The sequence below is a fragment of the Cheilinus undulatus genome, linkage group 5 (genome assembly GCF_018320785.1).
Source record: "Cheilinus undulatus linkage group 5, ASM1832078v1, whole genome shotgun sequence".
NCBI lineage: Eukaryota > Metazoa > Chordata > Actinopteri > Labriformes > Labridae > Cheilinus > Cheilinus undulatus.
Genome location: NC_054869.1, coordinates 30,570,098 through 30,592,223, shown reverse-complemented (window position 1 = coordinate 30,592,223; position 22,126 = coordinate 30,570,098). Strand labels below are relative to the sequence as shown.

The window sequence follows — 22,126 nt, the reverse complement described above, 5'->3', positions numbered from 1 at the left end:
GTATTGGTGCTTTTATTGTGTTATAGAACCCCTTAAAGCCTGTTATCTCAAATAATAGCCAGAAAATTCTCATTTTTTGTAACTGAAATGTTTATTTAACCTTCTACCAAAATCCAAAAAAAGAAAAATTGCCATAAAATGACATACCTAATATATATATTTTTTTGTATTACATTTTCACATTGAGGCATTTTTGGCAACCTATAATCCATTTGAGGGCATTTTTTTTATCATTTATCTGCCTATATTCAAAAGATTTTTAATTAATTTACTGATCATTTTGATTAGATAGAGGTCCCATGAAAGTGTGTACCAAATATGATACAACAGGTATTAAGGGGTTAAAACACAATGTCTGTCCTCATATGAGGAAATCATTTTTTGGAAATAATAATGATAATAATAATAATAATAATAATAATAATAATAATAATAATAATATCTTGGACTCATATAGCGGCTTTCATGTGACCCAAGGTTGCTTTACAGAAGAGTGGAAAACAAGACAACACAAAAGACAAACACTAAGTTGAGTGTATGTAGGGAGCAGGTTTAGGAGAGAGTGTAAGATGTGGTGAACGGGTGGTGCTTGAGGAGTTTTTTAAACATGTTCAAGGATGGAGCATTGCGGATGTTTTCAGTAAAGGAGTTCCAGAGGATGGGGGCTGTAGTCCTAAACGCTCTGTCTCCATAGGTGCGAAGTTTGGTGGTGGGAACTGTGAGAAGGCCAGCGTCTGAGGACCGGAGGCTTTGGGTTGGGGTGTATGGCTGAAGGAGGTCAGAGAGGTACTGAGGGACAAGAGCGTGAAGGGATTTGTAAGTGAGGAAGAGGATTTTGTATTTGATTCGGAATGTAACTGGGAGCCGGTGGAGGTGGATGAGGGTAGGGGTGATGTGCTGCCAGGGCCTAGTGTGGGTGAGAACCCTGGCAGCAGAGTTTTGGACGTACTGGAGTCTGTCCAGGGAAAATACTTAATGTTGAGATATAATGTTTAGATATCAAACTTGCCAGGTCCTCCTAATACCAAATACACAGGAGATATAAAAGGAGAATTAATTTGACTTCAGTGGTTCTACTTTTAAGCAGCACACACTATTATCCTTTTCTAGCACACATTGATTGGTTCCCTGGGTCACTAGTCTTGTGTGGATAAGCCTAGCTATAAATAGGTATTAGTTTAATCACACCAACTTCTCTAGCTTTGATGAATAGGCAAAGTTTAAAGCAGATGGCATATATTTTGCACATATTGGTGAAATCGTACATATTGGTATTGATTTCTAATCGTATTGCAAGGTAATGAAGTGCAGTTTTTGTTATTAATTGAAAACTTTCTTAAAAATTCAACTATTTGGCATATTCATTCTATTCCTCACACTTAAACCAGCCAGCAGCTGAAGATGGAGTAAAACTTTCATGTTCAAAAGCTCTTGCAGAGTGAGCCACACTGCAGCAAAGGTACAATCTGCATAAGCGAGGTAAAGGGACCCCTGTGGGGCAAACAAAAAATAACTCCAAAAGGTAAAAAAAAAAAAAAGAGGCATCACCGTGACAGAAACACATTCTGCATTTAAAGTTGTGATTTAAAACAGCAAAGGGAACGCTTATTCACAGCCTGCTTTACTTCTTGGCATAATGCCCTGTTGGTTTTTTTCCTTCACTTCCTCTTTTGCTCTTTATTTTTCCACTTGGAAAACTCGTGTTGAAATGCCTATAAACAAGGCAGCGCTCCAGCACAAAAAAAGGCAAAGAAAATCAATCGTAATGCTCTGTGAGCTACTCAATGGCCAACAGGAGCAGACTGGAGCTGTGAAAGTGTGTAATGTATGAGTGTCACCCAGGGAGCGAGGGAGGAAATGGATGGCCTGTTAATGTTTCTGCTGTAAATAAAGCTTAAAGTGTATTACGCTGCAGTTGATGTTGAAACTCTTGCTTCTAAAAAAAAAAAAACATCACAGATTTTTAAATGATGCTAGTCTTAAATTGCAGGTTTAAGAGCGAGCGGCCTCATTGACATAAAAGATTAAACAGTGGGTGATAAATATAGTGAGAGGCAGACAGGAGAAGTTTGGCCTGTCTTCCTGCATTACCTTGAAAAAACAGACAGACAGACAAAGACAGATACACAGACACTTGTCAGGCTTTGTTGCTGCACTCAGATCTGACAGAAGCAGCTTAGGGACGCAGCCTTGTCCATCATCCTGCTTGTTGACAGATGTGCACACACAGACTCACACACACTAAAGTCCTGACAGAGGTACCATGGGAAAAAAGTGGTGTTCTGTTTTCTGTCGTTATATGACTATTCATGAATGTGAGTGTGTGTCGTGGTGTCTGTGTTTATCGTCCGAGGAAGAAATATAAATCTGGTGTTTCCAGCAAACATCATCTCTGCATTTTAGGGCAAAGCTTTCATCTTCTGAATGACACTGATTTACTTTCCTCTGACAGCTCGGTTCTGTTTCACATTCTCTTCTTTATTTTTGGCTGAACCAACAGTGCACTCGTTTGTGACCCAAGAGTTTTAGGTAGTACTTTGTGATGCATTAACTGAGATTACACACACCGTTTACAGAATCCAAAATCCTTTTTATTCTACAATATTGTGTTTCACCAAGCTGAAGCTTTCTTGAGCTGCTTATGTATGTAAATAAGCAGTGCACATTGTCCTCTCTGGGTCTGGGGCTGGAAAACATGACCTTAACCCTTTAAACCCGGAAAAAAAAAATTATAGCCAGAAAATTATCATTTTTTGGAACTGAAATGTTTATTTCACTTTCTACTGAAATCCAAAAAAATCAAAATTTCCATAAAATTTAACATATATATTTTTTGTATCTCATTTGATACATTAGGTGTTTTTGGTAACAGATAATCCACTTGAGGGTATTTTTTATCATCCATCAGATTGTATTCAGAATTTTTTAGTAATTTATTGATCATATTGATTAGATAGAGTTATCATAAAAGTATGTATCAAATATGATACAAGAGGCTTTAAGGGGTTAAAGTCCACATAAAGTGAAAAAACTGTGTCCTAACACACCAGATATGTTGCAATAAGGTTGCTGTCAACATGTTAAAACACACATTTTTTTTTTTTTTTTTTTAAAGACTGTTTGAAAGTTTTTTTTACCTCTTTCCTGGCTTGGTTTAATTTGGGCAAGGCAAATATAGCGACCCACCACGCTGCTATTTGGAATGACCCCATCCCCCTAATACTAGAATGATATAAAAACACAGAGCAGTTCATCTCAGTACAGTAGCTGATGTTACTGCCATCATTGAAAGTCAACAGCCAGCTACATGCTTGGTTTTGTGTATCAACACAGAATTGTTTTTAAGCCTATTTCATTAACTTTTAAAGGTCACATATTTTACTCTTTAAAGAGGTAGTGAACACTTTAACTTTTTTTCATCTGTACACTGAGGTATCTGACTGAACTATGATAAAACACATCAATATTGTTGTTATAGCTGAAATTTGCACCAAACTGATAAAAATCTGGATTTTACGGCTTTTAATTAGCTCAAACGGACATCTGCCTTGAAAAATCTTTTCTGCAGAGGTGGGGCTTATGTGACGTAGAAACCCACCATCGGTAGGTTTCTACATCACAGACTCTATATAAAAGGTAGAGCGTTACCGCCTCTAACTGACTTTACCATTCAGAGACCACTCCCATCCTCTCCTGCCTGCACCTGCACTGTCTCAGGGAAAACTCCCCCACTTTTAAAGATCGCTATGAGGCAGCAGAGCTGCGGGACTCAGTCTGTGTCTCTTTGACAAGGGGACATCACTGTCACTCCCGCCTCACCTGGAAAGCCTCGTCCTTTTCCCCTTCCTCCTCTCAGAACCAAACTGCTCATTTTCTGTGCATTTTTTGAATTACGGAGGTGGGCGGAGTTAGCTCTGAGCCAGGGGTTCACTTACACTTTGAAGACAAATTTATGTTGATCTAACATGCCTGTGAAGTTTGTTGCTGTAAAACACTCCAGTGTTGGATTTTTGTACGTCTAAACCCCCCTTTGTTTCAGCCCTGCTCAGAACAAGCTGTTTCCGTGGCTTTAAATGTTGCTGAGCTGTCTGACTCTGTCCCTGACCCTGCCCCTCTCAGGAAATGGATGTGGCTCTCCTGATCCTCCTCTCAGTTGCCAGCTAAGAGGAGGATCAGCAGAGGAGGGTGGAATTTTCTTCCAAACAGGGAGGGCCAACCAAACCTGAGGGCGATGCTAACTCCCCACATGACATCATGTGGGGAAAATCTGAGAACGGCTTGTTTCAGCACACATTTTCTGAAAGGTGAAGAAAGAGAGAGGGGGAGGAAAATGGATTATTTCTGATTCTTTGGGGGATTGTGGACAGTCCAAGGGGAAAAATGTTGGTTTGAAAAGCCTGAAGAAGTGTATTTTGATTTATATGTGATCTTTGAATCGCCACACCCTACAGCCCCTTCTCAAATCACTGAACTTTCCCCAGTCCAGACTGGCAACCAAAGGTGACATTTAATCTGTATTTGCCCCTATTCATGAAATCTTTGCAATATGTTGTTCCATGTGTTCAACCTGTTTAATTTACTTTTCTTTTGATCTTTTTAAATCTATCCTTGTTTTATTGATTCTTTCCATTTTGTAAAAAAAACTTTGAAAACTTGTTTTGATACATGCTATATAAATAAAAGCTATTATTCTAAGTTATGACTTTGAGGTACATTTCCCAAATCTATCAGCCATGGTGGCTTATGCGTCATTAAAAGCATCATAACTGAGAGATTTGTTCCAGAAAACAGTAAATTTAATCCCCGAATTTTGTCTCTCTCAAGGGCCACATTTCACTCTGGGGCCATAGCTTGGACGCCCCTAGTTTGAGTATAGATAAAATCAGTGAAAAATTACAGAAAAAGTCATTTATAGCAGGAAGTTAAACAAAAATATCCAAGCTGAAAGATGATAAAATGGTCCATAGATCAGTGTTCTGTAAATAATACCTAAACATAGATTTTTCTTTGCCCCCTTACACGACTCCCTCATGACTTGTCAGAAAACACAGAGCCAATGAAAAGTTGGAGTCACACATACTGCCCACTGGTCTGCTCTGACTAAATCTGCACATAAAGAAGAATGACATAAAGAAAAACCTCTTATGTGATGCACTGGCTGTGATAACTCCTCTATTGTTATAATACCATACAATTGAAGAGTAAATATGTATTTTCTGCCTGTTTTGACACAGGTAATTGTTGCTGTTTTTGGTTGTCGCTCCTCTGATAATATGCCAGATGTGATCAGTGGCAGTGAGTCTGAAATGATCTATGACAGGCCTCTACTTTCTGCTGGCTCAGGGCGAACGTGGGTCGCTGTTTTACGCCTGTCACTGTTTAGGTTCTGGTCTGGTGATACAGAATGAGTGTGGTGTGTATGAATGTCACGCTTTTATTACAAAAAGCTCAATGGGGGTATTATTTGATTGACAAAATTGAGGTTTGTGTACATGAGGGTGTTTTATGCTTGAGGGTGCATTTCTTTGTGCGCTGCATTTCTTATTGTCTTTGCCACGTTTCTTCTCGCCCGTCAGACTTTGATTCAAATATGTTTATGTGCATCGCTTTCTAATGTTTTTTTTTCTTTGAAAATTGCTTTACTGTCGCTTGCTTTGGTTGCATCAGTCTGGTTTCAGTATATAGTTCCTTTGAAGTGAATTATTTTAAGTTCTGGTTTATTTGAGGAGGAGGACAGATCATGAATGGGAGAGAGAGGATAGAGGTGACAAACCAAGGAGAGGCTTGAAAAGAAAGAGGAATACCAGAATTTTAAAAAGAGGCCTTGTTTTTATTTCTTAAAGCTGGACATAGACTGAATGTTTTCAAGCTGGTTTTGAGCAGATATTTGTGTTGTACACCTTGTAATCTTACCTAATTTCAGCATAATCCTGCATTGTTTGTTGTTGAGTACAGAGCGGTATGACAGCCAATCAGCTGCACCCAACTGGTTTGAATGAATTTCTGTCATGTTTGATTCATGAATTTTCCTGCACAAGATAGTGTCTGAAAGCACCAAGGCAACAGTAGACTCTCCTTCTTTCTCCTATAACAGAAGATATGAATGAGCAGGAAATACCAGCAGACCTCCACCTGATAGGGATTGTTAGATTGTTACTGATGCTGTTTGGGTTACATCAAATTCCGTATCAACATTTTTAATCTAGGAACAAAGATAACCAGCTACCTCAGTACTTTTAACTGGAAAACATCTGATTCGGGACAAAAACAACATTCGACAAAAGGCAAAGGTACAAGACTGTGTATATATTTCTCTAACAAGGATGAAGAAACTACATGTCCCACAATGCATTGCATTTTCCTTTGTTCATCGTTAATGATGGTTTTTCAAACTTTCATACAACACATTTACCTTCTTTCTGCATTTATTTTTTCTGTAGTGTTTACTTTTTTGATGTTATACAATGGTGCCGCCACTCTGCTTTAAAGTGGGGATGGTGCGTTTGTGGTCATGTGCAGAGTTTGGTGTCTGTCAAACATAGCATCTTGTCTGATGGCCAGAAAGCACCATTTTACTCTCATCAGACCAGAGAACTTTCTTCCACTTGACCATGGAGTCTCTCACTAGTCTCCTTCTAGCTTGGTCACTTGCTTTGTGAGGTCAGGTTACACATGTGCCAAATTCCTTCCATTTCTTGATGAGGGATTTAACTGACATCTGGAGGATGTTCATTGCCTTGGTATCTCTCCCATTGACGTACACACTCCAAAAACCTTCTCTCTGAGTTGCTTGGAATGTTCTTTTGTCTTCATGGTGTAATGGTAGCCAGGAATACTGATTAACCAGTGGCTGGACCTTCCAGACACAGGTGTCTCTATACTGTAATCACTAGAGACACATTCACTGCACTCAGGTGATCCCCATTTCATTAACTGTGAGACTGTTAGCACCAATTTATGCAATCACTTATATTACCTTACAGGTTTTGTCTAATTGACATTACTTTGCTGAAATCTGTTTTCACACTGACATTCAAAAGATTTTTTTGTATTTCTTTGTAGAAAAAAAAGCCAAATTATTTTGACTATGATTGATTTATAAAATCAATAAAATGGTAAAATCAAAGGGGGTGAATACTTTATAATGGAACTGTATTTTAAACCACAAGAGTCTTTTGGAGAATCACCCTTTTTTGATGTCTTTTTCCTACAAATACCCACCTAATTACTCTGCAGTTCATTTGGAAACATAAACACAAACTGGACCCCATCAACACGTGCAACATGCAAGATACTTTTAGGGAGCATTAGACCTTATTTTATTTGTTCAGCCATATTACACATAAAACGTACACTACAATAATCACCAGGGAACACTTTCCTACCTGATAATATAAACCAAGAACATTACTTCAAAGTAAAAGAGGAAAAGTAGGTTTTCAAGTTTTCCCAAGAGATGCTTTCCCTTGTGACAAACACCAAAAACCCTGTTGTTTAGAATAATATATGGCACATACAGGTATACACACTGACAAACATATGTACTGAGAGTACGGTGAGGGACCGCCGTGACATATTTGCAGGCAGTTATTGGCAAGACATGAAGCGAGACGAACAGCAGAAAGAAATAATGAGAAAGGAGACAAAGAGGATTGGAAGTTTTTTTTCTTTTCCGAGAAAAAAAAACTTTATTAGAGAGAACGTCTGTGCTGGCATTTGCATAGTTGTGTGCCAAAGACTATTGTATGTGTGTTAATAAGAAAAGCAGTAAACAACCTTGTGTATGTGTGTGTTTGCGGTCCTTTAAAGTGTGTTAATAAACTGAGGGAGGGTCTTGTCAAGGTGATAAATAGAACAAAACACATCGGGATGGATTAGAGCGGGGATGGGGAGAGAGAGAGAACATAGAGATTAAGAATAGGATGCACTGAGATTGAAGTATGGGGGAGGAAGGAGGGAGGACGTAAGGTATATGGGCAAGGAAACAAGGGAGAAAGGAAATCACAGAGGGGAGGATGAAAGGCATTGGTAGTTTTACCATCCATCCATTTGTTTTCTTCCATTTATCCGGGGTTGGGTCACGGTGGCAGAGCTAAGCAGGTCAGTCCAGACATCCTTGTCCCAGCTACATTTTCCAGCTCCTCCCGGGAGATTTCAAGGTGTTCCCAGGCCAGATTAGACATATAATTCCTTCAGTGCATCCAAGGTCTACCCCGGGTTCTCCTCCCAGCTGGATGTACCCTGGAGACCTCCATAGGGAGGTGACCAGGAGGCATTCTCAGTAGATAACTGAACCACCTCGACCTATCTCCCCCTATCTCTTGCTAGGTTTTCTCTCAGTGTACAGGAATGAAACATAAAGTACAAAAATAGATAAACTGAAAATATTATAGAAAAATTCATGTTTAAATATGTACAAGTCAGTGTGCGTTGATCTTAGGACTGTAAGATGTGGAAAGGGTGCAAGAATGCTGACTTCATAGTATAAATCTAAGGATGTGGGTAGGTTTACATGAGGTAGATAAGATGATTAAAGATAAGCTGATTAGTGCAATGCGCATTGAGATGATTTAACCACAGAGAGCATTCTCACAGTATTTGAGCTAGTAATTAATAATTAGTGCAAATACACATATGAGGTGAGGCATTTAACAACAGCCATTAAAGTTACAGCTGATAATTAATGGATGTGCATATAAGGTGAAACTTTTACCACAGTGAACTTTCTTACAGCATTTAAGATACAGTAAAGCAGGAAGAGACAGTGCATGATATTTTACATTAAGTACAGCTGATGCCAACCTTACACCAGACGATTTTGTTAAAACTCTCAAAAGACTCTGAAAAGACTGAAATCAGAGACCCTCTCACATCTAAAGACAACTTGTCAGCAACCCGTTGAGTTTTTAATCTCAGACTGAGATTTTGCAAAGACTGGTGGTCTAGAATACAATTCCTTTTGAGATTATTTCCCATCATGCATCTGTTGGAAATTCACAACAGCAGTCTTTGTTGTAGATAGAGATCACATTTGAGTTAATATCTCTTATGATCCGATGTTTTGAAAACCTTTACTTTGAGTAGAAACAAAAGGAAAGTTAAAAACTATGCAACTTTGCATGTTACTGCCACAACCTTGGAAGTATACCGGAAACACTTCAGTATAAAAGCATCGTATGAAAACGAGTCGTCTCACCACAGAAACATACTGATTGGGCTTTTACTTTGAAAATCCCAGTGGCGGTTTACTGTGGAATGAATTGACAGACAAGGCACACAAACACACAGTTGCAGAGATCTGACTGAGCTCTTAACAGAAAAGTTTTTCAAGTTATGAGCGGACATTCAGTGGCTCTGGATTGATCTATGCTCACGTTAATATTTTGAAGCATGAAATGACAAGTCACAACACAGGCTCCCATTGGTCATGGACGACAGTCACATCACTGAGAAACAAAATTTGCATACAACCAGACTAAAGACTTAGAACAATATCGAACACAATTGATATTATCGTAACACAAAGACTGAAGAAAGACCACCTTTAAAATGCTTAAATCAAGTCTTATGACCACCTTACACCTAACAGTTGAGACAACGGGAGTGAAGTCTTTAGCAAGACTCCCATCATTTTACTACAACTCTGGAATTTTTTCTGCGGCTTTGAAATTGGAGGAAAAGTTGTTTGGTGTAAGGCTGCCTTAAGTTGCTTATGAAAGTTCTATGTTGTAAAAATCTGTGACTGTTGAGTTGTCATCAGAGAAAATTTGTGACTATTGAGTGCTTGTTGGACTGGCAGGTTGGGGAAAAAACTGGTTATGTGTCGGGTTGTTATGGCATCGATTGCCATGTGATGTAGGCATTATAGGTAAAGCTTGGCTACACATTAAGTTTTTAAAAGATATTTTTACATTTTAAACAAGATTTAGGTAATTTACTACTTAATCATCAAAAATTATAGGCAAACTCCATGGGGAACATCCCCTCCTTGCCAATTTCACCCACTTTTTAAAATATGACTAAACATGACAAAGTTTGAGTACCTTTTGATACAGCAAGATCTGAACTCCTCAACTGCATCATTGGACTACATTAACATAAGCAACATGTCCATTTATTGAGGTTGTTAAAATTGTCTAAACCCCTTATCGCCTGTGTTTCAAAATGGCACAGGCAGTAAAGAGTTTTCTGTGACTTTGCTACCTGAAAAGAGATGCTTCAATATATTTATTTCATCTTCTATGGTTGGTTTTAGCTATTGGTTTTTACCTGGGACCAACACCAACCGGATGAAAGGATGGAAAAGTAGTTGGAAGGGGAGGGGAGGTGTCAGGAAGAAAGAATACAAACAAGAGGGGCAGTTGGATAAAAGGGATGGAAGCAAAATAAATGGAAAAACCACTTCAAAACCTGAAGGAAATTTGGAGGATAGGAGAGTTGATGCCAGGAGATACTGGGGAGAAAATCATCAAGATAAACTGAAAAATCTGGACTTTAAAAACTGACAGAAAGTCAAAAAAGAGAGGAAAAACTAGGAAGACACTTCTAGATTATGATAAAGTGTGGACGAGAAAGGTCTAGATTTAAGTGATGGTAATGTAGCACTAGAGGGACCAGGCAGCATGGAAAGGGAAGTGTAGGGAGCAAAAAGATTTAATGAATGAACTTAGAAAATAAAATCAATAAGGATTAAAAATGAAAAGATGTTTTTGCTGTGTTTTTCCATGAGAGATAAAGCAGGAGCAGAGATATAAAATCATACAAAAGAGAAAATTGTCTAAGCAAATTTTGTGTATTAGATTTAATCCCTGCCGTGCAGGCGGCACCTATCCCTTTAAAATGTTAACTTTTACAACAACTTCTCCCCTCATTTCTTTGTTTTCTCCCACTAAATCCACGGGAGGTGGCACCCAGCTGTGTGAATCAATTTTAAAAGGCATTTTATACAAAGAGACTTTGGCACGAATCAGGGATTAAAGAAAATCAGCAAGAAAATCGGGGCAGGGAAACTCCAAGCGCAGCCAATTCAATTTTAAGCAAATTCCCCCCCTAACTGTCACTGTGACTACTCTGCTCTCTTCTCCTCTTTTGTTTTATGATATGCTGGTGTGAACCTCGGATTAACCTCGCTTTTTCTTCTCTCCCTCTTTGTCTCTGCAGGGTGTGGTTCCAGTCAGGCATCAACTTTCTGGCGGTGAAACCCAGCAACTTGGTGGCGTGGGAGATCAAACAGGAAATGGCACCAGGCAGCAGTTCGTTGGCTGTGATTTGTCAGAGAAAGGCGTACTCCACAGCAGAGAGGTAGGAGTGAATCTAACATGTCTGCTCCTTTTTTTCCATCAGCTCTTCCTGTCAGCAGCTGGATTGTTTTTTTTTTCACGGTTGCGAAGTGGAGTGATTCAGTTGCACAAGTGGAAGAATTTGCGAGTATTCTGCAAAACTGCTTCTAAACAGTACTGCCAAAGATACTTTAGCTGTGATAGTTCTTGATCAAAAAACACATTGAGAAGTGTTGACTTGTAAATCATCTGCATATCAGCCTTAATTAAGAGCAGGCCTGAAATTAGCAGCTACTTTATGGTCCTGTGTCCACTACCAGCTTTTTGTGCTCTGTCAGCATTCACATCTCAGTCTCAGAGAGCTTCTCTTCTGCTTAAGTTACCAAAGTTTGCCTCACAGCACTTCTGCTTTGCTTGATAGTGAAAGTATGGCCTGTTTAGCTGCATATGCTTAATATTTTCTCTTATTCAAGGAGAAAAAAATAAAACAAAGCTATATATCATGTCCTTACCCGGCAATATATCAGCTCTTTACCTGACAATTTTAATCTAATAGAAAAGAGCCACAAAGCCTCAGTCACAATCCTCCTCTCACCCTACCATTTCAGTCAGGAAGACTCTCATTTTACCATTTTATTGCAAAATGTATATACAGTTTTACTTGGTGGAGGAGGCTATGCTCAAAAAATACTCCCTGGGTTAGTCAAGCAGCATGTTTTTACTTTCTAGGAAGTGCATGGCTAGAAACTCCCATATGGACAGATACATTTGTGACAATGCATATTGAATACAATTAAAGTAGCTAAAGAGCAATGAATACATAGTAGCATGAATCGGAATATGAGGGTGAAACAAACTTTATGCTATGAAGGAGGAAGCTGGGGTGGAGGAGGTTAAGCTTTGCCTGCAGCAGCAGTGGGGTGCATCAGCATTATGCAAGCAGGGATTAGTGAGAAGTACATCATATTTAAATACACCTCTTTGTTGAGAGAAAGAGCTGTGATTGGCTGTGGGAGCTGGGAGGCAATAATTGGAATCAACTGGCTGTTAGCTTATCGCATGTCCACTGTGTCCTGCAAGAACTAACACTAGGCTTCATTCAACCCTACTCAACATTTTGTGTGTCCACATCCTGGGATGGGGTTCCCCATTCTTGTTTGAATGGAGAAACAAGGTGAAGTGTTAAGGACACATGACCCTTCAAATGAAGATTTCCCAGAGGCACACTCTGAGGTTTTGGGAAATCTCCCAGAATCAACAAGATAGTTGCTCAAGCATAAAAAGAAGTTTGCAAATGTCAGCAGTTTTCTTGTAAAGAGGATGAGAAAAGTACCAAAACCATCTAATATCCTAATGTAATCTTGTTTCAATGCATTATGGTCTTTTTTTTTTTTTCAAACTAGCACTGAAATATAGAACTGTCCCGTAATGTTGCTTATGAAAATGCCATCAATAACTATTGAATCTTGAACTTGAAAGGCTGTTCCATTTTTTTTGGTAAAAATCGTGTAACTACCATTGGTAACTCTGTTTCAAGGGGCACGTGGACGCTTGAAAAGATGAGAATGGGGTAAAAATCATATTAGGACTGATGCTTAGTTTTTCTGCCATCATTGGTGTTGACAAAGCTCATCTAAGATGTCCCACTTTTTCTCCATTTTCATTGGACATTGAGCCATGTTTGGACCAAAGATTTGCAATGCAACAAGTCATTTTCAGAGCGCTACTGAGGAGAGCTGCAGCTGTCTTAACTAAGCTGTCATAGCTCGTGTTGCCCAAGATTAGTTCATCATATTGCAAACAGCTTGTTTTTGGACATTGTAAGTGGGCAAAAATGAAATGGAAAGGAATTCTCATTTTGACAGAATATAAATGCAAATAAAATATGTTTTTGGAGTGTAATATTTCATTAGATAAAACCATGATGAGAATTTTGGAAATGATAACATCTATCTTTCTTTAACATCAGTTTGATTTACACCCCTGTCCCCTCCATCAGCTGTTCATGTAAGCCAGATGTGCAGCACTGAACTAGCTAATACACAAGAAAATCAAGGTTTTAGTTGTGAAATTTGTCTGTTGAAAACATATCATCCTCCTTGTCTTAAGTTGTAACAAGACTGAGCTGGAAAAGCATGTCAGAATTAGAATCAGGTTTTATTGCCAAGCAGATTTCACATAATTTTAACTTAGTGTTTGGTGCAAAAGAGATAGCATAGATGAAGATGAAAATTATTAAGAGGCTAGAAACTTTCATGAATTGTTATAAAAGAAATATAGTAGAAAAAAATATTTTTAAATGGAATATAAACATCACAGAGAGTATGTAAGGAGGAAGTGTGTGTAGAATCTGTTTAAACATGCATTATATTTGTCTGCTGTCCTGGGTTTCAGTAAGAGTACTGTTCATGAGGCTGACAGCACAGGGGAAGAAACTGTTCTTACGTTGGGAGGTTTTGCTCCTGATTGGACCTCGGCCTCCTGCCTCAGGCGAGAACCTCAAAGAGTCCATGTTAGGGGTTAGACGGGTTGGCTGCAATTTTACCAGCAAACCTCAGCTTTCTCGAGGTGTACAGTTCATGGAGAAATGGTAGGTTCCATCCAGTCTCTATCTCTGCAGAGTTAATGATATGTTGCGGCCTGTTTCTGTCCCTCACCATGGCTACAGCGTACTAGATGGTACGCTTGTTTTTCAACTTGTATTGTCGCAAATCTTTGTCTGAACTGGGCTTTAAATGCGGAGAGCTGAAACACAATGGTTTTGTATTGGAAATGGGTGCTGCTATCGCAAAAACATTGCCGGATGCAGGTCCCAAGTTTTCTGTAGAGTTAAGTTAGTCACATCATCACTAAAACACGAAGCACTTGTAGTGCTATCGGTCAGTTTTGTGGAACTTGAGTAGATTTGATTGAGCCTTTAAATTCCAACCTCTAACCCCCTGAGATACCATGTTTGTGTCACTGTGTGTGGGTGTATCATTAACATATTGATCACTGCTGACTGGATAGACTGAGCTGCTAGCCATTGAGCATGCTGTGCTTCTACACACTGAGCTTGTAAGTTAATTGCTCTGTCTTTAATGGGTTGGCTGTGTTAGTGTGTATGTCTCTGTGTGTATAGGAGTTAGTTAATACACCACAGAGTGAACAGAACTTGTTTCTTTATTTCCTGCTAACAAACCAGCCTATCAGTGCTTGACCCGAAGCGCTGGCTGCGGATGAATTTCTTAGCAATGTTGTCAAAAATATGCAGGCATAGGAGTGCAGGTGGTCGAGTGGTTTAAGGCCCTACCCGTGTACGCGGGCGGCCAGGGTTCGAATCCGGCCTGTGGCCCTTTACCGCATGTCTCTCCCCACTCTCTTCCCTGTTTCCGAATCCATCCACCGTCCTTCCTCCTTCAAATAAAGGCATGAAAAAGCCCAAAAATAAATCTTAAAAAAAAAATGCAGGCACATTAAATATAGTAAGTGTGGATGAGACATGAAAATGAATGTGTCAGTGGTGAAAAAATGTGTCATATATAGAGAAGAAATGATTCAGCAGCCAAGGTCAAAAGGTAATGTGCAAAAATATCAGTTTATTTCAGTAAAAGTAAGGAGAACAGAATCATTTGAGGAACAGATTATATAATTTAAATAGACAAGAATGATGCAGGAAAAAATAACACTCATTTTGGTTATACACTTTCAAAGCTTCAAGAGAGTATCAAGGACAACAGCCAATGAATTTTTATCCAAAGTTGAGAGATCTACATCATAAAAAAAAATGATTATGACAGCCAAGAAGAAAATTAAAAGGACTGAGTAGTTTTTGTTAAAAAGCTGTTGAACTTTCATTGCATGTGGTACTCTTTCTTAAATTCTTTTTTTTCTCTCTAAAATCAGTACATTTTTTTTTTTATGTTTGATCTAGAACTGTTTAAAATATTATCCAACTTCTGAGTGCAGTCAACCACCGGCCACCCACTGTATCATTGAATTGAGCTTTTTGACCCCAGCAGCTTGTTGTCATATCAGCCATAACATTATAAAAACAGTCACCTTCTGTGAAGGTTGTGCCCATCAAGACATGGACTATTCCAGTCAAAATCAATGCTGAACCAGGCTTTGAAAACTTTTACTACTGTTATAAACTGAACTCATCAATCCAGCTGCAATCAGCTGACTGCCAGATAACTGAATTATTCTCTCACAGCATTTGCAACCAAGCTAGAGGTTGGGTCCTCTACCCGAGAGTGACTTTGAGTTTCACCCCTTTCCCCAAGCCCAATCCAGCCTAGGACAAATACTAATCAGACATAGCATCATAACTATTTTCACCTAGGATTGGTGAGTGATTCTGCCTATATCTTTTAAGAGTTGTTCCGAGTCCAATACCAGTATTGGAAACACGTTCAATAATGCTGAAAATATGTATATTGGTATCGACTAGTAAACGTATTTATATATCAGTTCAATAACATTTTGGTTTAACATTATATTTGGCTTCATTTCATCATGCTAAATGTTAACGTGCATGAACTATCATTTTTAGAGGGGCAAAGACAAACCAAATGTAGGAGAGGGTAAAATGACTCACTGCAGCAGCAAAGTTTGGAAGTAGCATGACATTCTTTGTCCTGTGTATGTATTTGTCAAAATCCCATCCAGACTGGTGTTGTCAGAAGAAGTGACAAAGGTTATTAGAAGTTTAATAAATTTTGAACCATAAATTGTAACCTCTTTCTTTTTTCTCCTAGCGGTAGCTGTTCAACATTTTATCTATGCTATCCATGCCTTCGTAGCCCTCATAGAATCTTTGCTAGCAAGCTTGGAACTTTACAGGGACTTTAGAGATTAAATCCACAATGGAAGATCTGACATTGAACATCTTTTTATCCATTTTTAAAATCCATTCTCAATCATTTATTGCTGCTCACTCAAATGCTACCACCATGTTGTTTCCCCAGAATGCTAGCTAGGAGCTGTCAACCAATGGCAGACTGTTCTGCATCACGTCATTCTGTGTCAAACTGTTCATGCTCAAACACAGATTATTATGCAGGTAACCGGAGTAGCACATAATGGAGAGAAAGCTAGACAGAAAGCCTGTGATAAGAAAGGTTACATCAGTATTGGATCAGTTCCCGATATAGACTGATACCCAACGCTCTATGGGGAAGAAAAAGCTTGGTTTTGTAATATCTTTTTTTTTTTTTTGGTTCTTTTCTGTTTCTACTTCAGATCAACTGAACCGACGCACTGCACAAATTGCAAGATGCATTTCCTCTGGTCACATTTCTTGAATTGAGAAGTCTTTTTAAAAGTCATAAGGTGGGGTTTCTTGCACTGCATTCATTGGAAAGTAAAAACATGGCAGGGCCTTCATTGCCAAGCAAAACTGTATGTCAGTTTTGCAAAAAATGATGAAACCTATAACGAGACAGTCCCATCCTGATAATGGACATTTTAACATGGGGTGTGTGTGTGTGACTTCTGTGGCTTCTGGAGCCAGCCCCAAGTGGAGACTCAATGAACTGCAGTTTTCCTCTGCACTGGCTTTGTATTTCAAAGGTTGCATAAGATTAAGTCACCTGTGGCTAATACTACAGTCATCTGCACTGATGAGAAAATATGCTAAGCTTTTTTCACAATGCAATGATCTCTGCCACTTAAGGTTATATTTTGCAACATTTTACCAGAGGTCTGTGCTTCTAACATTTACATTGTTTCATTAGATTTGTTAACACAGAAAGTTTTAGCCTTCATCTAACCTGAAAAATACTGTGAGAGCCTGGTGCTCTATTTTCATTGATACCCTGCTCACACTCACAGTTACAGGCACAAGGGGAAGCTGTCCGTCCCAGTCTGATCTGCCAGTAGAAACTGTATAAACGGCACTTTACATAAACACACAGCATTGCAGGACAGCAGACAACTTTTGTCTTTTCTCGCCATCCGTTTCTCAAACTCTGGGTGTCTTTGTGACTAAAGTTCCTGCGTCATCACCACTGTTTTCTCCTTCCTCCCCCCTGTCTCTGTGCTGGAACAGAACAGTGCTGATGAATGACTTTTCATTGCATTAAACCATTATTGCAGGGCCCGTAGCTCAATTAGCACCACTTAGCTAGCCGTTAGCCACGTCTAGCCTTGACAGATAGACAGCATAGGCTGGCCTTGGAGAGAAATAAAACTGATGACACAACAGATTTAAGCTCTCTCATTAAGAGTACAAGACAATTAAAAGTTTTTATCAGATGTTACAACTTTGAGACAATGGTTTCGACAATGACAATGATTTCTGATGGAGGTAGACAAAAGCTCATTTTTGGCTGTTTTTGTCCATTTTCCAGCTGTTGCTTTTTTTCTGCTTAGCAGAATAAAAACAAAAACTGATTGTAAGGCACATGGAATTGTGCTGAAGATACAACGTAAAAAAGCATGTCCCAGAGCAAAAGCCAGGTTCTCCACTTTTGCAGGGTACACACAAAGTAATCAAGTTGATTTTGGCTTGATTCTTCAAAACCAAAGTCAGCAAAGGTCTGTTTATCAGTTGTCTCTGAAGTTCAACTCAACAGATTTCCCATTGATATGGGGTGTGTTAAGAGTGATTATACCCTCTCTGATGTGCTTGCAAGACCGCTTCAATTTAAAATAGTAACTATTGAATATTATTAGTATCTTCTAAAACACATCACAATCAAAATTACAATAAGAGGAGCTGGACTGAAACCACAACTGCAATAGATAAAGCCTGTAGCTTCTAGTAGGTAGTATAGCATCTAGCTACATTTATCTTGTTTATTCCAAACATAACAAAACAGTAATTTATAGTTATATCCTTGCTGCAGAAAACTCAAAACTTGTTATTGACAGTTAAGAAGCATTATGCAAATGCTGACAGAAGTTACAGATCAGCCTAGAGGAAGAGCCTTTTTATCTGGTTTCACACAGTCCAACTCCTCTTTGTTACAGGTGGCATCTCCTCCAGTGGGCCATTAGAAAAAAGTTTAGGTCTACGTTCTAGTCTGATTCATTTTCAAATCTTTACCTGCATGCACTTCATATCTATCTATCTATCTAGCTATCTATCTATCTATCTATCTCTCTCTCTCTCTCGCTCTCTCTCTCTCTATATATATATATATATATACACACACACACACAGTTTACATCCAAGGAAAGTATTGCTCTTTCCTGCATTATTAAAGCATTTCATCACACAGCAACATGAACCATGTCGTAAGAGAGCACCTCAAACCAATTCTTTCTTTTCCATTTGCGTGTTTTTTTAACAACCAGTATGGCAACTTAAACAGTGAGTATTAGAGTTAAGAGACAACATCTTATATTGGACAGTAAGCAGCTTAGATTAATCAAAGCTTGATTGTTATGACTGCTGATGTGTGCTTTGACTGCATTATAGAGGATTGCTTTCCATCTAAATAAATATAAATATCTATACCAAGCTGTATAATAACAATTTAAAAAAAAAATCATAAAGGGTTGTAGTGCAAAGATAGAACATTTTCAACTGGAAATAAACACATATGCAGGGCAATGTGAAATGGATCAATACTAAGTAAACAAAGTGTTTAAAGTGTAATAAAAAAAAAGAAAAATTTCAAAAAATTAAATAAGCAAAGGTGTATGAAGTAGACTGTGTACAAAAAGGTGTATTGATGCAAAAAGGACCAAGTTACAGCAGTGATTATTGAGTTGTCATCAGAGTAACTTCTTTACATTTGATTATTTTTGGGGAATGATGCCTTTATTTGACAGCACAGGACAGGAAATGTTGGGAGGGAGTGGAGGGATGATGTGCAAGAAAAAGTGTCAGAATCAGGGGTCAAACCCAGGGACGTAGCTAGGGATACTGGGCCCCCAGAAAGGATATCACACAGGGCCCCCCTGAACTGGCTAGGCAAGCAACAAATGTTGTGTTATTTTTACAAATATCTATGTACTTAAATGAATTTTTGAACCATATTTTCAAGATTTATGAGCAATATTTTTACAATACTTAAACTGAATTTACTTGCATTATTTTGCAGTGCTGGACTGCAACATTTGGACATTGTTGAGGGAGTAGCAGCCCCCCCCCCCCGGTATTTTATTTCATTCAAATTTCAGTCTGTTGACCAATTGCTTTTTATTCAATAATGACACTAATTGCCAAGACAAAAAAAAACAAAAAAACAAAAAAAAAACACTTTTTATTGCAGGCTTCCCAAGCACAACCCCCCCCCCCAGCTGTGGGCCCAGGTAATCAGAACCCTTTTCCCCCCAGTGCTGCACCCATGGTCAAACCTTCCAGCAGTGTGACAAGTGCTCTAGCTTCCTCCCAACTGAAAACAATCACCAGAATGCAAATCCTGTTAATATACTGTAGGTTAGAATCAAACAGAAAAGGACTTATAAAAGGAAACAACTAATGTGAGTTTGATGCAACACTATCTTATGGAAACATGTTGACACTGGTGAAATGAAACAGATTGTATTAACACTTTGAAAGTTTTTCAGGGGGATTTTTCTTGAATGGATTAGTCATAGATTCCCACTCCTGTGGTGCACTCCAGCATGGCTGGTGAAATACTGAGGGTGTTTGATGAATCTGAGGATGTACCCGCCATTGTTGCCTCAAGGTAAAGGAGTTATTTTTCCTGGCTTGTCGTCATCCATCAGTTGGTGTTTGAGGTGCTGAGATGGAGGTGATTCCAAACAGCTGCTTATTTCCCTTAGCTTTGGCAAAGATCCACATGTGAAAGAGTATCATTCTTTTTTTCCCCTCTTGCCCAGAAGGAAAAAACTCTTCCAAGTAAACATAGAAAGTGACGCTTTAGAAAGCAGATTATGATGCAGCTCTCACAGGAACATAGAAATGCAAACACAGTCACATCAGCTTATAGACGTGCACCCTACTGCTGTTTTAAAGTGATTGTGTAAACAAAGAGGAGTGATAAAGCTCAGATTACGATGCTGATGTAAACATGTACATAAATCCACATGCCTGTACACACATGCACACACACAAACACACGCTGGAGAAGCAGGAATCAATGAAGTCAGTACCTTGTGTTACCACTCTAATGAAAGAGCACTGAAAACTGGATGTGGAAATGAAGCTGACATCTTTTACTACGGGGAAGAGTCGCACACACAAACACACTCATACAGTAACCGTATAACGGGAAAGAATGCAAGCTTTTATCTGTGCCTGTGTGGGCGGGGTGGCTAATTAAAAGAGCTGATCTATATTAATCTCTAATGAGATATTACTGGTTGAGACATGAAACAGTGAGTGTGTTTTTTATGAATGAGAAGGCGGGAATGATTACTACCTCTGACAATTAATCCTGTGAATAGATTCTTGTTACCTATTGTTACTCTGTGATATTATATGATCTGACATGACTCGCTGTTCAGAGTGTGGTTATAATGGGGGATGCATGCTAAGTGGATGCAGTAATTAGAACCCGCACAGTGGCTTTGCAGTGTGTATGTTTATGTGTGCCTATGCGGCGGGTGTTTCTATGCTATTTAGCATGTATAGTAATTTAACATGTAGATTGCAGAGACCTAAAAAAGAAAGATTTGTTGATTATTGTAATTACCATGCCAGCATCATGTGGTCAAACAGAGCTCAATTATGTTTTCCATTAAAGTGCCTTAATTGTACACAAAGCTCTCGTTTGTTTCTTTATTGATTTTGATTATACAGTAATTATTTATTATTTGTGTATTTCTCCGTTTTTGACCATTCTGGTATCATGTAGCTGTAATTACACAGCCAGCGTCACACCGTATTATTGACTCCCTGTGTAGTTCTGCCTCTCTGCCCTTGTGCTGCTGTGTATTATTGCTTTAAAAAATGATATATAATGAGATGGCTGGATGTGCATGTGCGTGTCTGTTGCCACTGAGGAGCCCTGAAGCAAGATTTGCCTTTTGTTGGCATTCATTTTGAGTATTATTTCAAATTATTATTCATTTGTCTGTCCCTGTTCTGTATCATTTTTAATATTCTTACATTAAAAAGTAAAATCCTGCTATGTTTCTTTTATTTTATGTCATTTTTTATTATGTCAAGACTTGACCTTATTGAGTTTTCACTGTTATTAGTAATATTTCTTGTCATTTTTGCTCTCTGGAGCTTTTCTCACTTGTAAATTAAATTTCTCTTCCCTCTCTGCTCTAGTTTCCAGTCTTATTAGGTTTTATGTTAAATAAATTACAAGAAGTGGAGCAGGCTTTGAATGACCTTTGTTTTGTCTGCCAGGTTATATGAGGAAAAAATGTGACATAGTTTATGAGTCAGGCTGACGCTGCCAGAATGAGAGCAGAGCTCTTTTTCATGATCATGATTAGATCTATAGATTAACACTGCTAATGGGCCGCTTTCAATACCACAACTGGGGTAATGCACTGTTCACAATCCATACTGGAACATGCTATTTATCTGCTGTGTGCACGCATGTGGGTGTGTGTGCTTAACGACATTAGTGAAGTTTTTCATCTTCCTGAACACTGTACTGTAGCAGCTACAGTAAGAAAAAAACGTGATTTCACAGTATTCTCCACTAGCCGAACCATCGATGAATATATTACTCTGCAGCTGAATAAATTTATATGTAGAAAAGTACTTAACTGAGGAAACTTGTTACCTTTAAAGGAGGTTAAAGTGGATTTTTTAGACCAAAATCAAAAGCAGCAAGTGTCTTTTAATCACTGAAACTGTCTGTGAGCATCATACTGAAGAAATAAACATTCGACTTTAACCACAAAGATGATGTGTGAACATGGAGAGCTTTTATCTTGTTTTGTCTTATCAGCTTTGAATTTGATCTTTTAATCCTGGAAACCAATTA

The 22,126-nt window shown here is 38.6% G+C and overlaps 1 protein-coding gene across 1 annotated transcript in view; it reads left to right on the top strand.

Annotated features, from left to right (window-relative positions):
• si:dkey-215k6.1 (transmembrane protein 132C) overlaps window positions 1–22,126 on the top strand; it is a 438,945-nt gene that overhangs the window by 223,511 nt on the left and 193,308 nt on the right. The window contains exon 4 of the mRNA XM_041787915.1: window positions 11,161–11,301. Coding sequence (XP_041643849.1) covers window positions 11,161–11,301 — 141 coding nt within the window. The remainder of the gene's footprint in view (window positions 1–11,160; window positions 11,302–22,126) is intronic.